This window comes from Physeter macrocephalus, chromosome 14 (genome assembly GCF_002837175.3).
Source record: "Physeter macrocephalus isolate SW-GA chromosome 14, ASM283717v5, whole genome shotgun sequence".
Classification (NCBI taxonomy): Eukaryota; Metazoa; Chordata; class Mammalia; order Artiodactyla; family Physeteridae; genus Physeter; species Physeter macrocephalus.
Window position 1 is genome coordinate 85,576,736 of NC_041227.1, and position 23,892 is coordinate 85,600,627.

The window sequence follows — 23,892 nt, forward strand, 5'->3', positions numbered from 1 at the left end:
AATCATTTCATTGGAGAGAAGCGTTTCTCATCCAAAATTTTGCGATTTGCTTTTCATAATGCAGAGTCTTAGTTGAACTGAGAGGTTAGGACCTTCCCTTCCTTTCCTTTCCTTTCCGTTCCTTTCCTTCCTTCTTTCTCCCTCCCTCCTTCCCTTCCTTCTTTCCTTTCTTCCTTCCTTCAACTTCCTTCCTTTCTTTCCTTTCCTTCCTTCTCCCTCCCTCCTTCCCTTCCTTCAACTTCCTTCCTTTCTTTCGTTTCCTTTCCTTCCTTCTTTCTCCCTCCCTCCCTCCCTCCCTCCCTTCTTTCCTTCCTTCAACTTCCTTCCGTCTTTCCTCCCCCCCCCCGCCTTTATAGTAGAGTGTGTGTCATCTCAATAACACTGTTAGAAGCAGAGCTTCTAATGAGCACTGGCTTAATGAAAGCATTTGCACAAAGGAATTTCCTGACTCCATTGGGTAAGTGTGAACCTACTGCACCAGCGTTGGGAAAAGATGCAAATGTCTGCAGGCCTGCTTTACCACGGGGGAGTCCCAGGGGTCGTAAGAGAACTACATGTGTTTAGTTTCAAGCTAACCTTGACCATGGCCATCTTCCTAAGTCTCTGTACATCTTTTAGTCATCCTTAATCTGTCACCAGAAAAGGAGACACAACTAAGAGTTTAAAAGAACTTAGAAAAAAAAAAATCCTCTATAGGAGACAGGTGAATTAACACAGACGATCTGGGAGGAACTAACTTCATCAACCTTCTCCCAATTATCCTCAGTTTTATCTTGCAAATATCACATCTGATCTACGAAGAGACAGCGTGAATATGGTGGGTGGAGACTGTGGGAGGAGGTCAAAAACAACCATCCAGGAGTCTGCTCTGGGTTGTGTGTTGGTCTGTAGTAGCGTATTCATCTTTTGTTAACTGTGAGGTGTATACGTCAGTGCCAGATAATATCCTAAAAATATCCCAATGAAAATGCACAGTCTTACAAAGATAAGGGCCTCCTAACCAAGTCTAGCACTTCAGACAGAAACACCCAAAGGAAAAAATAATTGACACTCAGACCAGAGTCTCAGAGATTGCTGTGCGATTGTTTTCCAAAGGAAGGGGGACAAAAATAACATTTAAAAAAAATCACACAACGTGGCATATGAGAAATGGACGGACCAGCGAGCTTTATCAAGATCCCAATAAAACGTCAACGTCTGAGGAACACACAAATGTGAGGAATGTGTCACGAAGGTTTGCTTCTCCATAGCTTCATTGTCAAAGAAGAGACTGGCAATTTTCCCCTCTAGATTTTTGGTTCTGATGACGGACATAACAGCAAAGTGTACCGTGTGGCTCTTTTAAAGCACAAGGCAGATGAAGGAATGTAAAACGATTGTCATCTTCCACTGGTGCCCTCCCATGAGAGATGGTAGTACCCTTTCCAGCGACCAACGGTGACGCTCTTCTGTCTTTTCACATCACAGCCACTGTCAAGACGCGCTTGTTCATGGTAAGCAGGTGGCTGTGAGTCACTGGGTTGGAGCCATGAGTCATGTACAGAGAGGCAACGTGTAATCTGGGTGATTAATCAGGAACTCGTAGTGAGAAAGGGCAAGATCATTTCACAGCAGATGGAGGCTTAAAGGCTTTTGGTATAGAACTCTAACACTGCCCTGAAGATACACACACATACACATATGTGTATGTATATGTACATATGTATGTGTATATATGGATACATATATACACATATACCTATAGACACACATACATATACATATGTATATATCTATACACACATGCATGCGTGTGTGTGTGTGTGTGTGTATATATATATTATATATATATATATATATAATATATATATATCCCTCTCCTTCCCTCCCCACCCCCCAATAAGATCTGGCAGCTTTCAGAGTAGCAGTCACCAAAAACACTCTGTGTTCACACACGTTTACAAGTTAACAATGGAATGACTTCTAAATCTTTGGTTTTTTTCAAAAAGAGAACTTCTAAAATCACAACACGTTTGGTTATTTTCTCCATAAGTGCACAGTGAACAATGTTTTTTTTTGTTTTTTTTTTTTTTACAAACGAAGAAAACAGTGCCGTAGTGATTTAAATAAAAAATAAAAACAGCGAGAGCTACTTTCTACAGCATGCAACACTATGAAACGGTGAGCTGAGACCACAGTGAGCCTTAGGGAGACGATCCTGCAATATAAGTTTTTCAATTCCCAGCAAAAGCACAAGAGGTGATGAGGGACGCACACGAGACCGTCGTCTTTTCTCCTTCCATCCTTTTCAACGTGCAATTGTGTTTTCTTTCAGAAACCCAGACCTGAAATACTCTCTCCTTGTAACTATGATTCGTATTTATCTTTACAATATAATGATTTCCGATTTCCCCAGAGCAAAACCCAAATCATCGACTGCTATTAATCAAATGAGGGTAGAGACAGCTTTGTGACTGATGGGCCGAGTCACTGGTTGCTTCCTGAGGACATTCTTTTGACTTCCTTTTGTAGCAAATTACGCATATGGAGAATGAGTTCTCCAGGAGAACCTCGATTTTTTAGCTTTTTAACATATGGCTTTATTAGTGGTATGACAGCTGGTTAGACGGCAGAAGTTCTCTTCTCCCGATTGTGGGGCAGAAAAGGAAAGATCTCCAAAAGAGGAGCAAGAAAGGACTGATATCTTGAAAGAAAAGTAGAGCGGAAGAAAGGTAAACAGAGGTGGACCACCTCCCACCAATAAGAAAACAAGAAGAGCAGCCTGACTTCTATAAATAATCGTCCTGTTATAGTAACCCATGGTATTTATTTCCACGACACGTGAAACGACGTTCTCTAGTCCTGTCTGAATTACCTCTGATACGGCTTCCTGAGGCTAGAGAGCTCCTTCTGGTCCGCCTACATGGTCCTCTCTAGGCTCTGACACTAAAGGGGGCTGTGCTGGAGAAGTGTCTATGGCAGAAGGTTTTGCTTTTCTTCTTGCTTTAGGGCTCTCGCCTGTTTCACAAAGCTTCGCACCACAGAGACAGTGGGAATGATTCGGCTACTGGTTGAGAAGGAGGGAAATTCTAGGTGGGGTTCTTTAGGCCAAAGGTGGGTCGGGTGTGGGTCAGAATTGGGGCCACTGCAACGGGGCAGCTTTGTGGCTGAGGGATGCTGAGTTCACTTCCCTCCCCTGGGAATGGATTGGTCCTGTCCCTCTGTTCTGCCTTAGGAACCTGACACTGGGCCTGACTTCTATTTTGAAAGCCAGGTGATGGAGAGACGTCCTCCATCACCTCTGATGGAGAGACGTCTCTCCATCACCTCTGATGGAGAGACGTCCTCCATCACCTCTGATGGACTGGCTTCCCTGTGCTTCCAAGAGAGCTTACATCTTCTTTCCATAGTATGTGTGATAAATTCATGAGAAAAGCTTACAAGGTGAGATTACGCCCCAACAATGCCTGAGAAAAAGTACAGGCTAGAAAAAAGACTGGTGTTTGAAAAGGCAGTGGAAGAATTTTTTTTTGCGGGGCGGGGGGCATTCTTGGTCTGAAAAAGCACATTTTTGAATGCGCTTTTGAAATCATGAACAGTCACTGAAGGTTGGTAAATATTACATTATCTATCTGTATAGAAAAGACTCCTATTTGCTCTTGTTCGTTGTCACAGAAGTCTCCATCGCTTCTTTGTAATTCTCTCCGGCTTCCCCTCCTCCCCCTCCTCCCCCTCCTCCTTCTTTTGGATAATGCAAGTATTTACGGTTGTGTGCTTTCCCCCTCGGGGCTCCTACTGGTCTTCCGTAGCACGCTGCATCAGGCCTCTACCACTGCTGCAAGTGGAGGTCCATGGGGGAATTCAAATGGAGATCCGTGACATCCAGGAAATCGATGTTGAAGATGCTGGGGCCGCCGGTGCAGAGAGAGCTGAAGCTCGGGGTGGAGCTGGGTGGCGTGACGTCCAGCCACTCCATGCTTTCCCAAGGAGATTCCGTGAAGCTTAAAGGCAGCCCACTGCTGTCCACGGAAGAGGGTGAATACTGAGTCTGCATGGGGGAGAGGGGGCCCGGCAGGATCTCGTGCGCGTTGAAGAGGTCTTCCGCAGCCTTCCCGGAGAATCCATCCAGCATCCCATCGAAAGGGGGCTCCTCGCTCCCGAATTTCAGAAGGGCGACGTCGCCCACCTTCCCCAAGGGGCTCTGGGAATTTAATAAGACTTCAAGGTGCTCGTTGCTGTCGGCGCCGTAGTGATCGAAGGAGAGCTGGCCTCCTGCAGATGCTGGTTCAAAGGAAGCCGGGGGCTTGGGGAGGGCAGCAGTGGGGCTTCGAGAAGACCCAGGTATCTTTGGGACTTTTGGGAGACAGGAATGATCCTCTCTGGCGTCGGCTGGCATTTCTGTTGGTAAAACACAATGGGAATTGTTCAAGCGCTTCCGGTCGAGCATGACACGGGCGTGACTCTTTGGAATGAACGACTTACTTACGTGTAGACACAGGAGACGGCCGTGCTTCTCGGGTCACTGCTCATCCCCCAGTCTGACCCTCCAACTGCTCTGTACATTCTCGGTTCTTCCCTTGGGTCTCTACCCAAACCCCCTCCTGCTGGAAATTCCACTCTGTGATTACTGAACGCTCACAGCAGGCTCTTTCACCTGCTTCTTCACTGACACCTGGCTGTCCCCTGAGGACACTGCAGCCTCCGTTACACCCTCACTGGGGGTTCCTTTGCTGCAGAGCCAGAAGATGGGTCATCAGGTCCTTTCCCATGGCCGCGTTCTGACTGTCACTCCCCCTCATTCTTACTAACTCCTCAGTGGTTTTGAGGGTCATGCTGCTCTCCTTGCCCCCGCCCCCGCCCCCCAGTCTCCTGGCCCCTCCTCCTCATCCACTGAAAACTCTACTTCCGGCTCGTTGTTTTTCCCCCACTTCAACTCTTGCCATCCTCTGCGACTTCAGCATCCCCACAAGTGACCCGTTGTCCAGCTGGCCTCTCCGTTCCTTGACACCCCATCCATCCAACCCAGGTGATTCCGCCATTCCCATTCTGCTGGACACAGCCTGGACTTTCTTGTCCCCAAACACTGCATCTCCCTGAAAGCTCGATTTCGATCCATATTGCCAACTCTCTGTCCATCTCCTCCTATTCCTCTAGCTCACCTCATAAGGACCCCACGACAACAACTTCTCAGCCAGCTGGGGTCACCCCAACCTACCAACTCTGCTATTTTATCACCATCCATCAGCCCCTTCTGGTTTTTACTTCTTGTCCCGTCTATACTCCTGAGCCACCATGGTAATTACTGTCTCATAAATATCCTCAATCCACTTGTCCTTTTCTCCCATCACCGTACGCCCTTGGCAAAAGCCCACATCTGGATGAATCTTATCATCTGTTTTCTCTGAGCCTGCCCTGGATCGGCTGGACATTCAAGAGAAAAATTACACAATGAAGCTGCCCGGTTTCTCTTTAACTTCATGATGTCAAGCCTACGAGTGGCACTTAATACTGCCTAGGGATCCTACTGTGTTTCTCCAGAAAACTCAATTCACTTGTGATCAATTCATCACTGTTCTTCTTTCCTGGAACCTCCCGTGCTCCCCTCTTGCACCCCGACTCTTTGCAGACCTTGCCAACATGCTTCATTAAAAATGTGAGGGTGTCTGATAGGAACCCGCTCACCTTTCCATTACGAAACTTACAACGATACATACACCTGTGCCCATCTTTTCCTTTTTCCCTCTTGTGACAATGGAAGAATTGCCTGTTTACTTGCTTTTTCCCCATCTCCCCTACCAGACCGCAACCCCCCCAGAGGTGGAGACTTTGCCTGGTACAGCATTGAACCTAGTATGATGCCTGGCCACTTTCTCCCTGAAACTTTAAATGTTGTTACCTGAGGGCTCAGATCTGGAGTCTTTTCTTTCTATGCACACGTTCTCCTTACATGATCCTACTCGTTTGTGTGGTTTCAAATTGTAGGCACATACTATGTAATTTTTTAAAAAGAAATAAATGAATGACTTGAAAGGAGGCAAAAAGAACACATTGATCATTTTTTACTTTAATGCCATGTGAACATGAATAGGCCATCGGTGGGAGATTACCAATTAAATTACCAATTAAATTTCATTGAGTAGGTAGCACAAAACTTGCCTTATCTGCTTTCTTCTTCTTATAATTAAGAAGAGGGGGACATTGGGATTAGAACAGTAGGGAGAAATGGTGTAGCAGGAGAAAACATTTAGGGAAACACAGACTGAGCTGAAAGATGAAAACTGTTAAAATGGCGAAAAATTTTCTGAGGACAACGGGACAAAGGCAGTGAGGAATCATCATCTACGCCTTCTATTCACATTATCTCTGCTTCAAATGGGGACAGGAGGCTGAGAGGAAGTGACACTCAACCCTGAGACGACCTTTTGGTCCAGCTTACAATGAGCATCTGACCTTGATCTTAAGGGTTCGCTCCCCAGCGTACATGCAGGTGCAGGGCATCCTGATGTCTTACCTCCGCTTTCAATGAGGACATCCAGGAGTTCGTCCATCTGCTGACTCTGGGTCATTTGCTATTGCAAAGTAACCAAAGGAGAACAGAGAAGTTAAAAAATGGCAACCGCTTCTGTAGGAAATCAGTAGAAGCAGCACAACAGGTTTTTGAACTAGGTTTGGCTAGGGTTTTTTTTTTTTTTAATGTGGTAAAATACACACAACATAAAATTTACCATCTCAACCATTTCAGAGTGTGCAGTTCAAGTGCATTAAGTTCATTCACACTGTCGTGCCTCCGTCACCACTGTCCAGCTCCAGAACTTTTTTCATCTTGCAAAACTGAAACTCTGTCCCCATTAAACACTAACTCTCCATTGCATCTTCCCCCAGCCCCTGGCACCCACCATTCTATTTTCTGTCCCTCTGAATTTGACAACCCTGAGTACCTCGGATAAGTGGATTGATACAGCATTTTCCCCTTTACAGCTGGATTATTTCACTTAGCACAATGTCTTCAAGGTGCATCCATGCTGTATGTATCATATGTCAGTCTCCTTCCTTGTGAATGCTGAATAATGTTCATTGCATGCACAGAATATGTATTTGGTTTATCCATACACCCATCAATGGTTTATCCATTCATCCATTCAACCAACTTGGGTTGCTTCCACCTTTTGGCCTTTGTGAATAATGCGGCTATGAATATGGGTGTAACTGACTAAAGGTTTTTGAACCATGTGTGATTAAAGCTCAGGATGAATTTTGGACAGGAAAACTACTGAATAAAACAATCTATTACAACCAGAGAAGGGGAAAAGGAGGCAGAACGCTCCCCAGCCCAGAGTTCTTCAGAGTGAATTCAGTTGTTTGAGAAGTTTCCATCCCAGGAGATGGGCACCTTAACACATAGATAGTATGGCCATTTTTATCACTTTGAAGTGACTTGGGTAGGACACAAAACAAGCCTCAACAAATTTAAGAGGACAGAAGTTAGTTCAAGCATCTCTTCTGATCACAATGGCATGAAACTAGAAATCAACCACAGAAAAAGAAATGAGAAAAAAATGCTTACATGGAGACTAAACTACATGCTACTAAAAAACCAATGGGTCAACGATGAAATCGAAGAGGACACTTAAAAATACCCAGAGACAAATGACAGTGAAAACACAACCGTACAAAATCTACGGGATGCCGCAAAAGCAGTTCTTAGAGGGAAATTCATAGTGATACATGGCTTCCTCAAAAAAACAAGAAAATTCTCAACTTACCACCTAAAAGAACTGGAAAAAGAACAAACAAAACCTAAAGTCAGCAGAAGGAAGGAAGAATTAAAGAACAATAGGAAAAAATCAATAAAACTAAAGGCTGGTTCTTTGGAAGGGTAAACAAAATTGACAAACCTCTGGCCAGGCTCACCAAGAAGAAAAGAGAGAGAACCCAAATAAACAAAATAAGAAATGAGGTGACTCGGATCTGCCTCCCATTTGGGTGCTGAGGATGTGACCCAAGAATGTGGTTCACATTTCTCTGGTTCCCCATTGCGATAGCTTGTGGAACTTATCAGCATTTGTAGGGACTACACCTTCCCCTCTGGCTCATCTGAGTTGTGAAGCAGAGTCCGTCTATGGAAGTCCACTTTGCCTGGCCTTTTTTTTTCTTCTTTTGAAACCAAGAAGGATCCATTGATGTTTACAGATACCAGGGGACAGGAATGGGGAGAACAGAGGCATATACTGATCTCACTCCTCTGAGGGCCGGGTCCCAATAAAATGATCAACTTGGGTGAGAGCACTGCTTAGAGAACGAATCGTGTGCATTAAATGCCTACAAGGTCTGGCAGGTAATGTAAATGAGCCAAACACAGAGCAAGAGAGAGAGGGGTAGAGGCTAGAACACATGTTCTGGTCCAAGGAGGCAACGATACTTTGTTTCAGGCAACGGTTGTCTGGCAGAGATGTGCCTCCAGGGTTGCCAGTTCTCTGATTTTTTTTCAGAAATGGGAAAGCCTACATTTTGCATAAAATTTCCCGATATTTAAAATACTCTCTCATCCAAATGAAATCTAACTGCAGGCTGATTTTGCTCTGCAGGATACCAGGGTGCAGCAACTGATGGAGATGGTATTTTCTGGGTTGAGCACACACGGAGGGCCATCTGATACTTCATCCACGTTCAGACCATTTGAAATATAAGATCACTCATTGCTGGTTTTTTTTTGTTTTTTTGTTTGTCTGTTTTTTTACTTACTATTTGAAAAATTTCCAAACATAAATGGAAGTGGAGGCTACAACAAACCTCCAGGATTACCCAGCTTCTACAACCATTCATATTTTACTAGGATCACTGAATTTTGAAGCTAGGAAGAAACTTAGAAACGACTGGTCCAGCAATTACGCTCATATGTTTGAGTACCTATCCCATGTCTGGACAATGTGATAAATGCTGCATCATCTGAAATCCTTACGCAGTAGATATCGTCTCCATTTTACGTAAGAGAAGTTGAATGCTTGCCCAAGGGTAGTGGGGGAGGCAGCTGGCACTGAGCCCAGGCATCCGGGCGTCCAGCCAACCTCTCCTCTCTCTGCCTCAGGCAGCATCTGTACACACACAACACCTCCCCACAACGAGCATCTAGACATTGTGCTCATTCCAGCAGGGAGGTGACAGACACGCTCAACAACAGAATCTCCACGCGTGAAGCCGCATCATGTAAAACCACGTCCACTGAGTCAGCCTACTCTTCCGTAAAGACCAAATCATGTGCTTACCTGCTTTACTGCATCTTCATAGGATGGAGGCTGGCTTATCTCTGAACCTGCTGAAGCTGACTTAGAAAAAGTTGGGGATGGAAGTGAAAACTTTGGCCCTGACTTATCAGAAGAGTGTAAACCAGCCATCTGGGTGAGTAAAAGGCAGAGAAAGACAATCAATCCATGTGTCGCAAATGGTACAGCTTCTGTTTTACAAACTACAGGCTAAATTCTGCAAACATTGACTTAAGGGAAAACGAAAGCTGGGGCTTAAATATATGTTACATAGATATCACAGACACATATTAACAATGGTACACATCACTATGGACTCAAAGCTGGAGGCGTCTCAGGATGGGAACCTCGAAAATTCATTTCCCCCTCTAAGGTACACCCCGTCTGTTGGGAGAAAGCGAGATGGGAAAAGAAAGCAAAGCAAAGGGTCCATCCAATCCAACGCGAAGAGCTCCACCAACCCAGGAATTTCCAGAGGGATTCATCTCCCACCCTGTTTCATTCCTAAGTGGATGTATATGCAGACAGTTGCAGGCAGGTGTTGCCAGGGTATCTGTTCATGAGCCAGCCTTGGGGATTGTGAGTGCATTCTGTGCAGTGCCCGGGACCTTTCAGGGTCTCTGTCCCCTCAGGATGCCCTGCCCTGGGGCCTGCAGCACTTTTGTGTCATGGCCGTCTCACGTTTGTCTCCTTTTTTTTTTTTTTTCCCGCGGTACGCGGGCCTCTCACTGCTGTGGCCTCTCCCGTTGCGGAGCACAGGCTCCGGACGCGCAGGCTCAGCGGCCACGGCTCACGGGCCCAGCCGCTCCGCGGCACGTGGGATCCTCCCGGACCGGGGCACGAACCCGTGTCCGCTGCATCGGCAGGCGGACTCTCAACCGCTGCGCCACCGGGGAAGCCCTGTCTCCTTTTTACCATCTTCCCACTGCTCCTTGAATTCCCCGTGTCCCGCACCTTTTATTTCTCCGATTGTCCCACCTGCTGACATGTATCATCTCTTCCCTTTTGCACCGTGACTCCAACTTTCTGCATCTCTCCAGTCCTTTCCGAGGACCCACTACTTCTTTCTCCACCTTTTTCTCCCATGCGCCCTGACTCCAATCTTCAACTTCACCGAACCAGCTCTGTTGGCCGTGATGTTTCGCAAACATACCAAGGCCATGTTAGTTGGCATAATTTCTGGGATGAACCCTGGAAACAGTGCCTTGGAATACCCTCCCTTTTATATGTACATCCGTTTCTGTCCTTTTCAAGTGGACTTGTTTCTATCCAAAATGTCATTTTCTTTCTGCCTTTGAACCTCAACATTTGGAGAACAGGGGCCACAGAGAGAGAAGAGGCAAAGCCAACCCCCAGTTTAAACCTCTTCCCAGGTGCCTACCTTTTGCTGTACACCTGGGCTTTTGGGACAAGAGTTGCCCCCGGCACCATGACTGCTGTCTGCCTGGGCTCCAGAGAAAGAGGGGTGAAGGCTGGAAGGCTGAGGAGAGAAGCTTGAAGGATGGCCCTCACGTGCCCCTGAGTTCTGCAGAAAGGAAGAAGGACAAATTAAATGGCCACCAGCAGCATATGTGAGGGTAACCTTTGCTGAGACAACCAGTCCCTGCCCTGGTAGCTCATCTTTCCAAACCGCCCTGAATTCCATCACCAAAGTCTCAGATCTGGCTTCGCACGTACCATTTCCTGTTCACAAACTTTCCATGGTTTCCACACATCTACGTCGTAGGGTCTCCACTTCTAACCAGGATAAGCCTTCGGGATGCCCCACGGCCAACTATGATTTCCCGCTGCGAGCTTCAATTCTACTCATCCATCCAGGCCCTGTACATGTTCCCTCCCTGTGGTTTTTCACGTGGAAGGATCTCTTCCCGACTCTCCTTCTCCAACTCCACTTCTCAAGTTCAGCGCCTGCGCAAAGCCTTCCAGAATTTTCTAGCGCTTCCTGATCAATACCCACTGCCATGCTTTGTGCAGCATTTAATGTGATGGGCTATGTGATGTTAGCCTATAACTGCTCTTTATCTTTTCATTTTTTTTTTTATTATGGAATCATTCATGTCTTTACAAAGAGTGCTTTGTAAGCCGTCAATGACTGTACAAATGGTAGTTCTTCTTGATAGTGTCGCCATCCTACAGCTGAGCACCTTCTGGTCCACAGCTGTGTATTTCAAGAGCTAGTTTTACCTTTGCTGCCTAGGACATGACGCCCTGAATACCTGCTGTCAACGAGGATGATAATCCATGTAAGTTTCAGCTCCTCCCAGAGTGCTGACTGAGGACTGAGCATCATTCATGTGAATGTGCTGTTCTGGCGGGTTCATAAAAATGTATTCGCCTTACCTATGGCCACGCCTCATACTCCCAGGCTAGAGGATATTCAGTGGCAAAAGGGCATGCATTTTAGAATCCGATATGCCTAGGTTCCTGTGACCCTGGGCAACTGGCTTCACCTCCCTGGGCCTGATTTTCCTCAACAGCAAAGAGTGATAAATTGGAACTCGTAAGGTTGTTGTGACAATCAGTGAGATGACTCATGTACCTGCCTCTTACTACCTGGTATACGGCAGGCATCCAATTCATGTTCAGTGTTTTTCCTATTCCCTTTCTAATAACATGGATTTCAGAAACTTTTGATAACGTAACTGTCTTTCTCAAAGAGACTTTCCTAATAATTCTTTGTTTTCATGGATAAAAGGAAAGTCCTGGATGGTCACCTTGGTCTAGTCTTTGAACTGGTCACTATTCTAAGCCATCCCTGCTCTTGCTCTGCACCAAACACGCTGGTTTCTTTCTGGTCCTTGAACATTCTACACATGCTCCTACCACAGGGCCCTTGCACTTGCTGTTCCCTCCTTCACCTGCAATGCCTTTTTGCCTCAAGTATGTACAAGGTTTTCTCCTTTACCTCCTTCAAACGTCCTGGGCCCTTCCCTTTAAAGCTGTAAACTTCCAAACTCCTACTCTCCCTTCTCTGCCTATTTTCTGTAAAATGTATCATCTTCTAATGTGTTACATACTTACTTACACCTTTTGTTTACTATCTGCCTCCCCATGAGAATAGGGATTTTGTTTGGCCAGCTCAGCACCAATCCCCAGAGACTAGAACAGAGCCTGGCACACAGTAGGTAAATATCTGCACTATGCAGACCGTTACATGGCCATGGTAATAACTCCGTCTTTGGCCCTCTTGATGAGTTGGTCTGGCCTATGGTAAGGCTTGATACCAAGGGGTCCTGGGAACAGCCCCATGAGCCAAATCCAGCCCCTGGCTTGTTTCTGTAATTAAAGTTTTACTGGAACACAGCCACGTGCATTCGTTTACCAGTTGTCTACGGCTGCTTTCATGATACAGGGGTAGAGCTGAGGGCTGTGACAAAGACCGTACAGCCCACAAAGCCAAAACCATTTATGATCTGGCCCCTTCCAGAACAAGTTCACCACGCTAGTCTCGGAAGCGAGTTCGTTCTACCGTAAAGGCTTGTGCTTCGTGGCGTCTGGCAGTCGCTACTGGGTTTGTGGCAAACCCTCCCCGTGAAAAGGTCCAACGTCAGCTCTTTAGCAGCTGCACATCCACATCCCGCTTCCAGGAAGACGGGTTCACCAGGCATATGGGGCCAGGAGTTCTTACCTGTGCAGTACGCACCTGGCTGCCGACAGGCGAGGAGACCCTGTGCTCTTCTCCTTGGGCGCCCGAAGATGCCGGTGGGAAGTAATGGTTGTTCGGCGAGGGGGGCAAACTGATGTGCTGCGGGCTTTTCACAGCCCCGAGGGGCGAATGCTGCGGGGAGCACTGCGGGCTGAGGAATGCGGAAGAAAGTACGCTGGTCTGACCCGAGGCCTCCGCGCCGTGAGTGTCCCCGCGCGGCAGGAGCTGAGCGTCTTCACGGGCCGGCAGCTGGCCCTCCGGGCAGGCGCTCTGCCTTTTCACAGCTATTTGCGGGGACGCACAAGGACAGCTGGAGTTGGCGTCCTCCTGCTTGATGGGGGCAGCCGGGAAAGGCAGCAGCTTCTTGTCGGGACAGTAGCTCCTCTTCTGCTTCTGAAGCTGCAGCCTCAGCTCCTCCACCTGCCTCTGTTCTTGCTGGAGTTTCCAGGTGAGCTCGTTGATCACCTTCTGCTTCTCCACCAGCATCTTGTCCTTCTCGGAGTCCAGTCCGTCCAGCTCGGGAGGGATGGAACCCCCATTCAGACTGCCCATGAGGCTTTCCTCGGGGCACACGTGGACTGGGGACGGATGCAGGCCAAAGGACGGGGAGGCATCGTTGAAGGTGTCCGGCAGGGACCCCGCCACCGACAGGTCGGAAGAGGCGGGCGAGATTGGGGGGCTGGAGCTCGTGCTGCCGAAGTGGTAGAAGCCGTTGGACAAGGCGCTGGTGGACGGGGAGGACTGGTAATTGGGCAGCGTGTTGCTGGGTGTCACAGGAAAAGTGACAGTCGTTATGTCACCGAAGTTGGGCACAGGGTTCCCAGAACAGTCCTGGAAGGGCCGAAGCCGGTCCATGAGGGCCGTCTTGGTGCCGGACACCGGCAAACCTCGTATTCGAAGCTGTTGTCTTAACTCAGAGACCTAAAGAAACCAGGCCGTCGTTAGTGCTGCTTAATGACAATCTTTTAAAAATGTATTTATTGTTACAGAAACTTTAAGACATCACAAATGGGATTTTACAATGTCCCCTTCCTTGTTCCCGATTTCCTCCCCTACACCAGATATTCATCGGTTTTGCACAATTTTAATGATTTGAAAATATTGGCATACACCATGTTTTCATGGGTCCAGATTATAGAAGTGTCCAGCTCAAATGAACCACGGCGGTCATCTGGTCTACTGCTCTCCAACCGCCATCCTGGTCCTTGTCCCCACTTTACAGGTGAGAAAACTGATACCTGCCTGGGTTTGGACAGCAACCCTCAACCCACAACGTCAAAGCAGGCTGACACCCCAGGAGCCCTGCATCCCAGTTGAGGACCCTGTCCACCACCTCTTTGCCACCACTGGCAAGAGCATTACAGCACAGCTGGGACCCAGCCCGGGGTTCCTGACTCAGCAGGTCTGAGTTGGGGGCTGAGAATCTGGGTTTCTAGCAAGTTCCCAGAGGATGCACATGCTACTGGCGCCAGGACCAGGTTCTCAGCCTTGCAGCTCTGCATTCCCATCGATGTCCTAATTTTACATACTTCTCTCAGTCATATCCTGAGAGGAGTATGTACGGAGATGAGACCATCATTCAAATCCTGGCCCCGCCTCTTCCCAGCTTAGTGATCTTTCTGTAAAATGGGGATGACGCTACCTCCCTTATACATTTTTTTTTTTTTTTTTTTTTTTTGCGGTACGTGGGCCTCTCACTGCTGTGGCCTCTCCCGTTGCGGAGCACAGGCTCCGGACGCGCAGGCTCAGCGGCCACGGCTCACGGGCCCAGCCGCTCCGCGGCATGTGGGATCCTCCCGGACCGGGGCGCGAACCCGTGTCCCCTGCATCGGCAGGCGGACTCTCAACCACTGCGCCACCAGGGAAGCCCCCTTATACATTTTTGTGAGGATTAAACTGGCCTAAAATTTGTAAAGGGCTTGGAGCAGTGCCTCACAAATGGTTAGTGCAGTGTGTTTGCTATTATTATTACGTTGATTCATATGGAATTATTTCAACCCTGCAATTTTATATTATATACATATATATAATATAAAATTGCAGGGTTGAAATAATTCCATGTGTTCATAAATCACAGGTAAGTAAAAATATGACAGACATGATGGAACACTTTAGATCCATTAAAACTGATGCCATTTGTTGATATAGAATAATAAGTAATTATTTATGGTATATGATTAAGTGAGAAACGTTCGAATTGCTTGATTCTATTTCTATAAGAATTCTATAAATATGTGTGTGTGTGTATATATATATATATATACTTAAACCTATGCTTGCAAGATGAAAATGTCTAGATAAAAATATGCTAAAATGTTAACAATGGTTCTCCTTATCTGTATTTCCAAAATAGCCCACATCAGCATATTACTTTTGTAATTAAAATGGGAAACATATTAAACACCTAAATGTCAATAATTCCATAAAACAGCCAGAAATCTATAGGGAAATATTCTTCTGATATTTTGCAGGGAAAGATCTTTTGAGCCTCGAAGTAAAGAGAGTAATCATAAAAATATTGACCACAAAAATTGAAAACTATAAGTCAAAAATCCTGGAAGAAAATGCAAATGCAAATAGCCATCTCATTAAAAAAATAATTGCAGGGCAAGTAATAAAGTGTTAGTAAGCTCAATGTATCAAAAGAAAAAGATTGACACCCAATATAAAACTGGGTAATGGACATGATCCAACCCTTCACAAACAAAAGATAAAATTAAAAGAAAAATGGCCAATAACACATGTGTACCATCATTAGTATTCCAAGAAATGCAAATAAAATAAGTATGTACATAGCTTTGTATTCATCAAATTGACAAAGAAATGAATAATAACACTGTGTCAGTGAAGTAGCAGAAAAAATAACTGAATAAAAATGTTAAGGAAAAAAAGCTTTTTAATACCTTGCTATTCCAAGTGTGGTCTTTGGACCAGCAGCATCAGACAGCATCTGGCGCTTATGGGAGAAATGCAGAATCTCAGGCCCCTCCCCACACCTATCAAATCAGAATCTGCATTTCACCACGAGCCCCAGGTGGTTCACTGGGCACATTCAGGCTTGAGAAGTGCTGCCCTAACACACTACCTCTGGGAACAGATTGGCACGAATGTTCAGGATAGGAATGGGGCCATATGGTGTACAAATTTTATATATATATCTAAAATTTTTTTTTTTTTTCGGTACGCGGGCCTCTCACTGTTGTGGCCTCTCCCGTTGCGGAGCACAGGCTCCGGACGCGCAGGCTCAGCGGCCACGGCTCACGGGCCCAGCCGCTCCGCGGCACGTGGGATCTTCCCGGACCGGGGCACGAACCCGCGTCCCCTGCATCGGCAGGCGGACTCTCAACCACTGCGCCACCAGGGAAGCCCCAAATTATATTTTTAATAGCAAAAATTTGGAAGCAAGTTAGAAGTCCAATAAGAGGGATGTCAACGAGGTGGAGAAATGATATGCCAGTATTAAAAAGAAAAATCTTATTGAATATTAAACGTTATGAAAAAGTCCATGATAAATAAAATAAAAAAGCATGCCCGAAGTATATGCTCACATAATTATTTTAAAATAATTATTTTAAAACCAAACATGTTCATACATATTTTAAGTCTAGAAGGATACAGAATCTGTGAGCTAATTGTCTTTTAAAATACTTGGGACTTCCCTGGTGGTCCAGTGGTTAAAACTGCGCCTTCCACTGCAGGGGGCGCGGGTTCGATCCCTGGTCGGGAAACTAAGATTCCACGTGCTGTGCAGCCAAAAAAAAAATAATCTTCACTTTTTTATACACTATCGTATTTCAATAGTGAATATATATTACATTAAGAGTTATTTTAAAAGTTATCTCAAAAAGGATTTGAATAACTTACCTTACCACAAGCAATAAAATGTGCTCTCGGCCCCCTAGCCTGGCTAGCATTGTTTTACCATTTTCTTTAAGATTTGCTGGTTTGAAAAAGTGCAAAATGGCAACTCATTACTGTTTTAATTTAGAGTTACTTAAAATGAATGAGTTCTACATTTATTTTTAGAATCTGCCCTGGCACTGAATAATTTAAACATTATTAAATAATGCAGCTCATATTCTAAAATAAAATGAATACTTGTTCAGTCCAGTCTGCTATAAATTTCAGAATATTATGCTGTGTAGGCTTGCTTGGGACAAAGATTTGTAAAAACCTCTTTCTTACATTCCCTGGTGTTTTATTTTTTTAATTAATTAATTATTTAATTTTTTGGCTGTGCCATGCGGCATGTGGGATTCTAATTCCCCGACCAGGGATTGAACCCGCGCTCCCTGCATTTGAAGCACAGAGTCTTAACCACTGGACCACCAGGGAAGTCCCTCCCTGGGGTTTTAATCGTTGATAAAACTTTAAACCATTTATTACGAAAAATTTCAAACATACACAAAAGTAAATAGAAAAGTGTAGTGAACCCACAAACCCATTAACCAGCTTTGACAATTATCAGCCCGCATTTGTTTCATGTATACGCCCATCTTGTTTGATTTATGCCCCAAACTACTTCTTCCCCTACATTTCCTGAATTATGTGGAAGCAAATTATATATTTTAATCTGTAAATATTTTGGTAGCTTTGTCTAAAAAGTAAGTACTTAAAAATAGAGATATAAGATCATTATCACACCTAAAAATATGAATAATTATTTCTTAATATCCATCAAATATTTTCCCAATTTTTAAACTTCCCATTTACTTTCTCTCTCCTGCCCCGACCCCCCATGCTCTCTGGCTCTCTGACTCTCCAGTTTGTTAGAAGCAGGATACAAAAAAATCCACGCATGTCAAATTACCGCTTATAACTTTTCAATGAGAAATCAAACTTTTTTCTCAGTGCTTTTCCCCTTTCACTTCTATGCAGCAAAACATAAGCATTTTTCTGGAAAACATTCCCTTCACTGCCTTACCTTTCTGATTACTTTTTTTGAGGGTTACCTTCATTAAGTCCTCTTATTTCTTCCTTCCCCTAAATGTGGTTCCACCATTCACCTCCTTTATTCCTCTTCTCTCCTTCCTTTCCGCCTTCTCCATCCTTCCCTCCCACTCCTTCCGTTTTGTTCTCCTTCTGTCTCACTCGCTGCTCCACTTCCAACCCTCCCCATTACGCAAACAATTCCAAGATTTCCGTTCCTATCCCTGACAGCACAGGTGAGCTGAGTGAGGCTGATGTGTGTCTAACTGATGGAAACTGGCTAGACTTTTTCTCTTGGCTGTCCTGCTGGTACTTGTCCCCAACTTTTCCAAACTGAATGAACTTGCCAACATACCTGTAAAGCGTCTCCTTAGTCTACCCTCCCAATTCCTGCTACTGCTGTAACTCTCCCAGGTGACACCTCTCCCCATGCACCCAGTAGTCAAGCCCGGTTCAGCTTTCTCCCATCTATCCCCCGCCCCCTTTCCACTCTCAAGAATGACAATAGCAAAGCCTTTGACATCAGTCACTTGAGTTCAAGCCCCAGTTTTGTCATGTAGAGAAGCTCATTAACTTGCATTTCATTTAACCTCTTTGAAGATCCTGATTTATTATGTTTACATTTAAAACTTATCTTGTAGGGCAAAAATTAAAGCAAATCTCCAAGTAAACAAAACTGATAAACTTTTAGCCAGACTCATCAAGAAAAAAAAAAGGGAGAGGGCTCAAATCAATAAAATGAGAAAATGAAAAAGAAGTAAACAGTGGACACCACGGAAATACAAAGGATCCTAAGAGACTACTACAAGCAACTCTATGCCAATAAAATGGACAACCTGGAAGAAATGGACAAATCCTTAGAAAGGTCCAATCTCCCAAGACTGAACCAGGAAGAAAGAGAAAATATGAACAGACCAATCACAAGCACTGAAATTGAAACTGTGATTTAAAAACTCCCAACAAACAGAAGACCAGGACCGGATGGCCTCACAGGTGAATTCCATCACACATTTAGAGAAGAGTTAACCCCTCTCCTTCTGAAACTATTCCGAAAAATTGCAGAGGAAGGAACACTCCCAAACTCAATTCTAAAGCAAACCTCCGAAAGATGGCCGACCGCGAGTTTATACTCAAAAAGTGGTCGCCACCACCATCTCCTTATACCTCTGCTAATTATTGTAACTATAACCAGCCAATGATGCTGAGCATGTGCACGTCAAGGAAACCCCCTCTAGGGGCTCTGATAGGTGGCACGTCATATCGGAACTATGTTTTCTTTGGGGCCAAGACATCTCCAGTCCTGTGTGATCCGAGCTCCCATCCAGAGATGGACTACTTAAAAAAAAAAAAAATCTGTGTAGAAGACACAGGACATAAAATTTACCTTTGAATAATTTTTAAGTGTACGGTTCAGTGGCATTAAGTACATTCACAATGTTGTGCAAATATCACCACCACCCATCTCCAGAACTTTTTCATCATCTCAAACTCAACCTCTGTACTCATGAAACACTCACCCTTTACTCCCCTCTCCCCTGGGAACCGACATTCTACTTTCTGCCTCTAGGAATCTGAGGACCCCAGGGACCTCACAGAAGTGGGTGTACAATATTTGGCCCTTTGTGTCTGGTTTTCTTTCGCTTAGCATAAAGTTTTCCAGGTGAGAGAAGCTACTTTTCTCCCTATGGACTGATGATCTGCGGGCGTGTGGGACCACCGCTCTGGAGAGAGCATCTGAATTTCCTGTAATTTGAAGGAGTCCCAATCCTACTTTTCCCCCAAAGGAGCTAATGACTGAGGGCTGGGCATGGGAAGGCTGGCCAAGCAGGACTGAGGGCTGGGGAAGGGCCATGAGACTGGCCCAGTGAGGACCACGGGGGCCTTGAGGAATTTAGCGTTTTTGAGAAAAATGCTGAGATCCTCTTGCGGGGGGGGGGAGAGTAATCTTGGTGGGGTGGAAACCAGGTAAAGAGGTGCAATCGTTGAGCTGGAGTAGGCATTGGAGGGAGGTGTGCCCACGCATTGGAGACCCGGAAGGGCCCTGCGTCCATCCTTTTCTGTCCTTTTGTAAATACCGGAAGGACGAATCTGCCGATCCTGAGGACCGCTCTGAAACACACCAGGTTCAACTCAAAGGCCAGCGTCCTTTCAGTGAACTGAGATCCACGAGTAGGACTGAGGGCTGGGGAAGGGCCATGAGACTGGCCCAGTGAGGACCACGGGGGCCTTGAGGAATTTAGCGTTTTTGAGAAAAATGCTGAGATCCTCTTGCGGGGGGGGGAGAGTAATCTTGGTGGGGTGGAAACCAGGTAAAGAGGTGCAATCGTTGAGCTGGAGTAGGCATTGGAGGGAGGTGTGCCCACGCATTGGAGACCCGGAAGGGCCCTGCGTCCATCCTTTTCTGTCCTTTTGTAAATACCGGAAGGACGAATCTGCCGATCCTGAGGACCGCTCTGAAACACACCAGGTTCAACTCAAAGGCCAGCGTCCTTTCAGTGAACTGAGATCCACGAGTGTGATCCAGAGTCAACTGCTAGCACACATACATCATTTAACAAGCTGTTGCTACACTTCGGGGCAGAAGTTCTCAGAACTGGGGATTTCATAATAGAACAGCACCTCGTCTTCAATTATATTATCGACATAGGGTTCCTAACATTTTGCCTCTGTAAGTAAGGATTATTCTCCTTATTTAATAGCATCCTGATGGAGGAAAAAGAAATAAAACACCAGAAACACTCAACTTCTATCCACTGCTGCCATCATTTCCTGATGGAAAGGACATTTTGACATTCAAAACACTGTGGGGAAATAAATACTTCAAATAAAGATCAGTCAGATATATTGAACACAGTTAGATTCATGAAAGGCTCTTGACGTGGCTCTTGTTTTTCTTATTTCAAGAGACTGGTAAAAGTTCATCGTGAAATTGGCCATTGCAAACTTGTATCAATCTCAAAGCCGCCCTCTGCGCTAAGGGCTAGCATGTATAGGATTCTATTTGACTCTTACAATGACTCATTCATGCAAAGGAGGAATTTGAGATGCAGAAACATTAAGAGACTAGCTTAAGGTTGCACAGCCAGTGGAGGAGCTGAGCTGGGAGCCCACAGACTTCTGTTCCATTGGGTGTCCAACCACAGTGGTTAAAAGAAAAAACATTTGTTAAAAAAGAAAGAAAGAAAGAAAGAAAGAAAATCATGTCAAACCGTATACCTTCAGATCATCTAGGTTGGATGGGAGTGGGCCTGGCTTGAGAGAAGAGACACCAGTTTGTCCAGAAAAACTGTTTTTGGCAGGAGACAAAGGGGTATTGCTCAGCGGTGCTAAAGAAGGGTTTGGATTTCTGACCACCTGCTCATTTGGTTCCCTGAAAAACAAACAAAAAAGAGGCACTTAAAATACAATCAAATACAGTCAAATATACGTCTGGGGGTGTGATACTGTGATTTAGAATAGGAAATATATATTTGGTCTTCATCCTGGTTTCTGGCATAGCTCCTAAAACCCTTGGGATTTCCTAAGTCATGAGAGCACAGAACTGTCTTTTGTTATCCTAATGAGGTGACGCTTAGAAGCCACCTAAGGATGGAGGGTGGTGGCCTGGAGAACCAATCATGTGATTGGAGGGTTGGAACTTTTAGTCCCACTCCCGACCTCTGGGGAGGAGAGGGCTGGATGTTGAACAGATTGGCAATGGCCAATGATCTAATCAACCGTGCCTACGTAATGACGTCTCTATAAAAACCCCAAAGGATGGGGTTTGGAGAGCTTCCGGGTTGGGTAGCACGTGGAGATTTGGGGAGACTGGTGCACCTGGAGGGGCCATAGATGCTATGCCTGCCTCCCATGTACCCTGCCCCAAGCATCTCGCCCATCTGGCTGTTCCCGTGGGGAGTTACGTGCTTTTACAATAAACCGGTTACCTAGTAAGTAAAATGTTTCTCTGAGTTCCGTGAGCTACTCTAGCAAGTTAATCGAACCCAGGGAGGGGGCTGTTGGAACCTCCCGTCTGTAGCCGGTCTGTCAGAAGCACAGGTGACAACCTGGACTCGTGATTGGTGTCCGAAGGGGGAGGGGGCGGTCTTGTGGGACTGAGCCCTCAACCTGCGGGATCTGACACGATCTCCGATCTCCGGGGAGAGAGCATCGGAATCGAGTTGAATCGTGTTGCATCGTAGGACACCCAGCTGGTGTCAGAGAGTTGCTTGGCAGTGTGGGGAAACCTGGGTGACCAGAAGCCTTAGGGGGTGGCTTGCATGGGGAGAGAGGGGGAGAGAGCATCTGAATCGTGTTGCATCGTAGGACACCCAGCTGGTGTCAGAGAGTTGCTTGGCAGTGTGGGGAAACCTGGGTGACCAGAAGCCTTAGGGGGTGGCTTGCATTTAGATTGGATCACAAGCTGATTGCCCAGAGGGATCAGGCACGTAATAATAAATACATCAGCAGTAACAGTCAGTGCAACGTAATAAATGTAATAATAAATCAGTAGGAGTGGCGGGGTGAGGACGAACCACTGAGTGGGCCAGATGGCAAGTGGCAAGTACCCCTCTCAAGCTAGTTTTGGGGAGACAAGAGGGAGTGGTGGAGACTGTGGCCGCGGGAGAGGCCCGTCCATCTGTGATTTAGCAGATGCCCTGTCCTGGGGAGGAAGGAGCACATGTGCACGGAGCTTGATCGTGTACGGCACGTGGCATAATCACCAGCGTGACCCGAGGCTGAACAGAGACAGGTGGGCGAACCTACATCCCAACTTTATGGTTGAGGAGGAGGACCCTTTACAAGGTGACCTAACTGTGAGATCACACACACTGGGCTCAGGGGTCAGTCTTTGAGGCTGTCACCCAGTCACTCAGCCCTGAGCCAATTCCTGAAGCGTAATCAGCATTGGACTGGCTCCGAATTCCAATGTTACACTCTCAGATGGTTCCTCCCCTCCGTTCTGCCATTTAATCTAGCGCTGATACTTTCCCCAAAGAGGCCTCTTATCAGGGGCGCTGATGTACCCGCTTCCTCCCGGCCTTCCGTCCCTGCAAAAGGGGGCGTGGTTTCCAAACGGTTACATTCTAAACACGCCGGACCGGGATGTGCTGCAGTGCGGGGCTCGCTGGGTCCCCAGGGGCTGGCCCGCGGGCCTCAGCCAGAGAAGCCGCCACCAGCGTCTGTCCCCAGCCGCCAGCCTGCGCTTGCCTGACTTACTTGAGCTGAGCCTGGCGGAGCCCGGGGTAGGTGAAGCAGTGCCGCTGCCGCTGACTGAGGATTTGCAGCTGCAAGAACAGCTGTTGCTGCTGGAGCAGCCGGGCGTAGGCGGAGTCCATGGGCGGAGGGGACTTCTCTGCCTTCTGGTCCGGGGGGATGTACTGGTGATATTTGAGCTTCTTCACCTTTGGCCTGGGGTCCTTGGGCTTTTTGTGGCGGTTCTTACTGTCGCTCAAGGACTTGGACTGCAAAGCGGATGGAGAAACGGCACGGGCTTTAGGTGATGGATGGGAATGGCTCGGCATCATGAATATAGCTCTAGGAGGTTTCACGGGGTGGATGTTCCTGAACCCCCGACACGCAATACAGCAAAGGCAGGAGGCCCAGAGATCCCGGACGGTAAGGTACCTAACGGGCAAATCCACCGCAAACGCATCGCAAAGGAAGGCCACTCCCCTCCGGCGGGGAGTCCTGAGTCTTAGAAGCGGCTCCAGGAGAATTTCCTTCCCGGAGGAGAGGGGGAGGTACACTCGTGTTTCATGAGGACACCTTCTTAACCTAAAACCACCTGACGGCCTAACGAAGGAGCTATTCTGCTCTTGGGATGGATTCATAAGAAAGCTCTTTCATCCGTATACATGTAATCAGTCACCTTTAGCGAAGCCCTTAGTACGCTGACTTACTAATGACGCAAACTCAGGTGAAGTTCAGCTGGCCTCTGAAAATCCAGAATGTGGATTTTTGTTACCTCAAACCTAAGATCAATTCCCTTTCCCATCACACACTGGTGTGAGATCAGGAAGTGACATCCTCTGAACTAAAGATTCTTTACGGACTACGGGAAGGATTAGTCACCCACTGGGACCTTCCCAGAAGTTA

The 23,892-nt window shown here is 46.4% G+C and overlaps 1 protein-coding gene across 4 annotated transcripts in view; it reads right to left on the reverse strand.

Moving 5' to 3' along the window:
* Window positions 1-1,857: 1,857 nt before the first annotated feature.
* The window catches only part of MYOCD (myocardin), a 94,097-nt gene continuing 72,062 nt past the window's right edge, over window positions 1,858-23,892 (reverse strand). For 2 of the 4 annotated variants that reach the window (XM_007104502.4, XM_007104504.3), the window contains 7 exons: window positions 23,014-23,258; window positions 21,031-21,184; window positions 12,868-13,806; window positions 10,621-10,764; window positions 9,243-9,371; window positions 6,491-6,548; window positions 1,858-4,377 (listed from right to left, as the gene is read on the reverse strand). In XM_007104502.4, coding sequence (XP_007104564.2) covers window positions 3,806-4,377; window positions 6,491-6,548; window positions 9,243-9,371; window positions 10,621-10,764; window positions 12,868-13,806; window positions 21,031-21,184; window positions 23,014-23,258 — 2,241 coding nt within the window. In that variant the 3' untranslated portion in view covers window positions 1,858-3,805. The remainder of the gene's footprint in view (window positions 4,378-6,490; window positions 6,549-9,242; window positions 9,372-10,620; window positions 10,765-12,867; window positions 13,807-21,030; window positions 21,185-23,013; window positions 23,259-23,892) is intronic. The other 2 variants (XR_003682930.2, XM_007104503.4) reach the window with 2 other exon arrangements.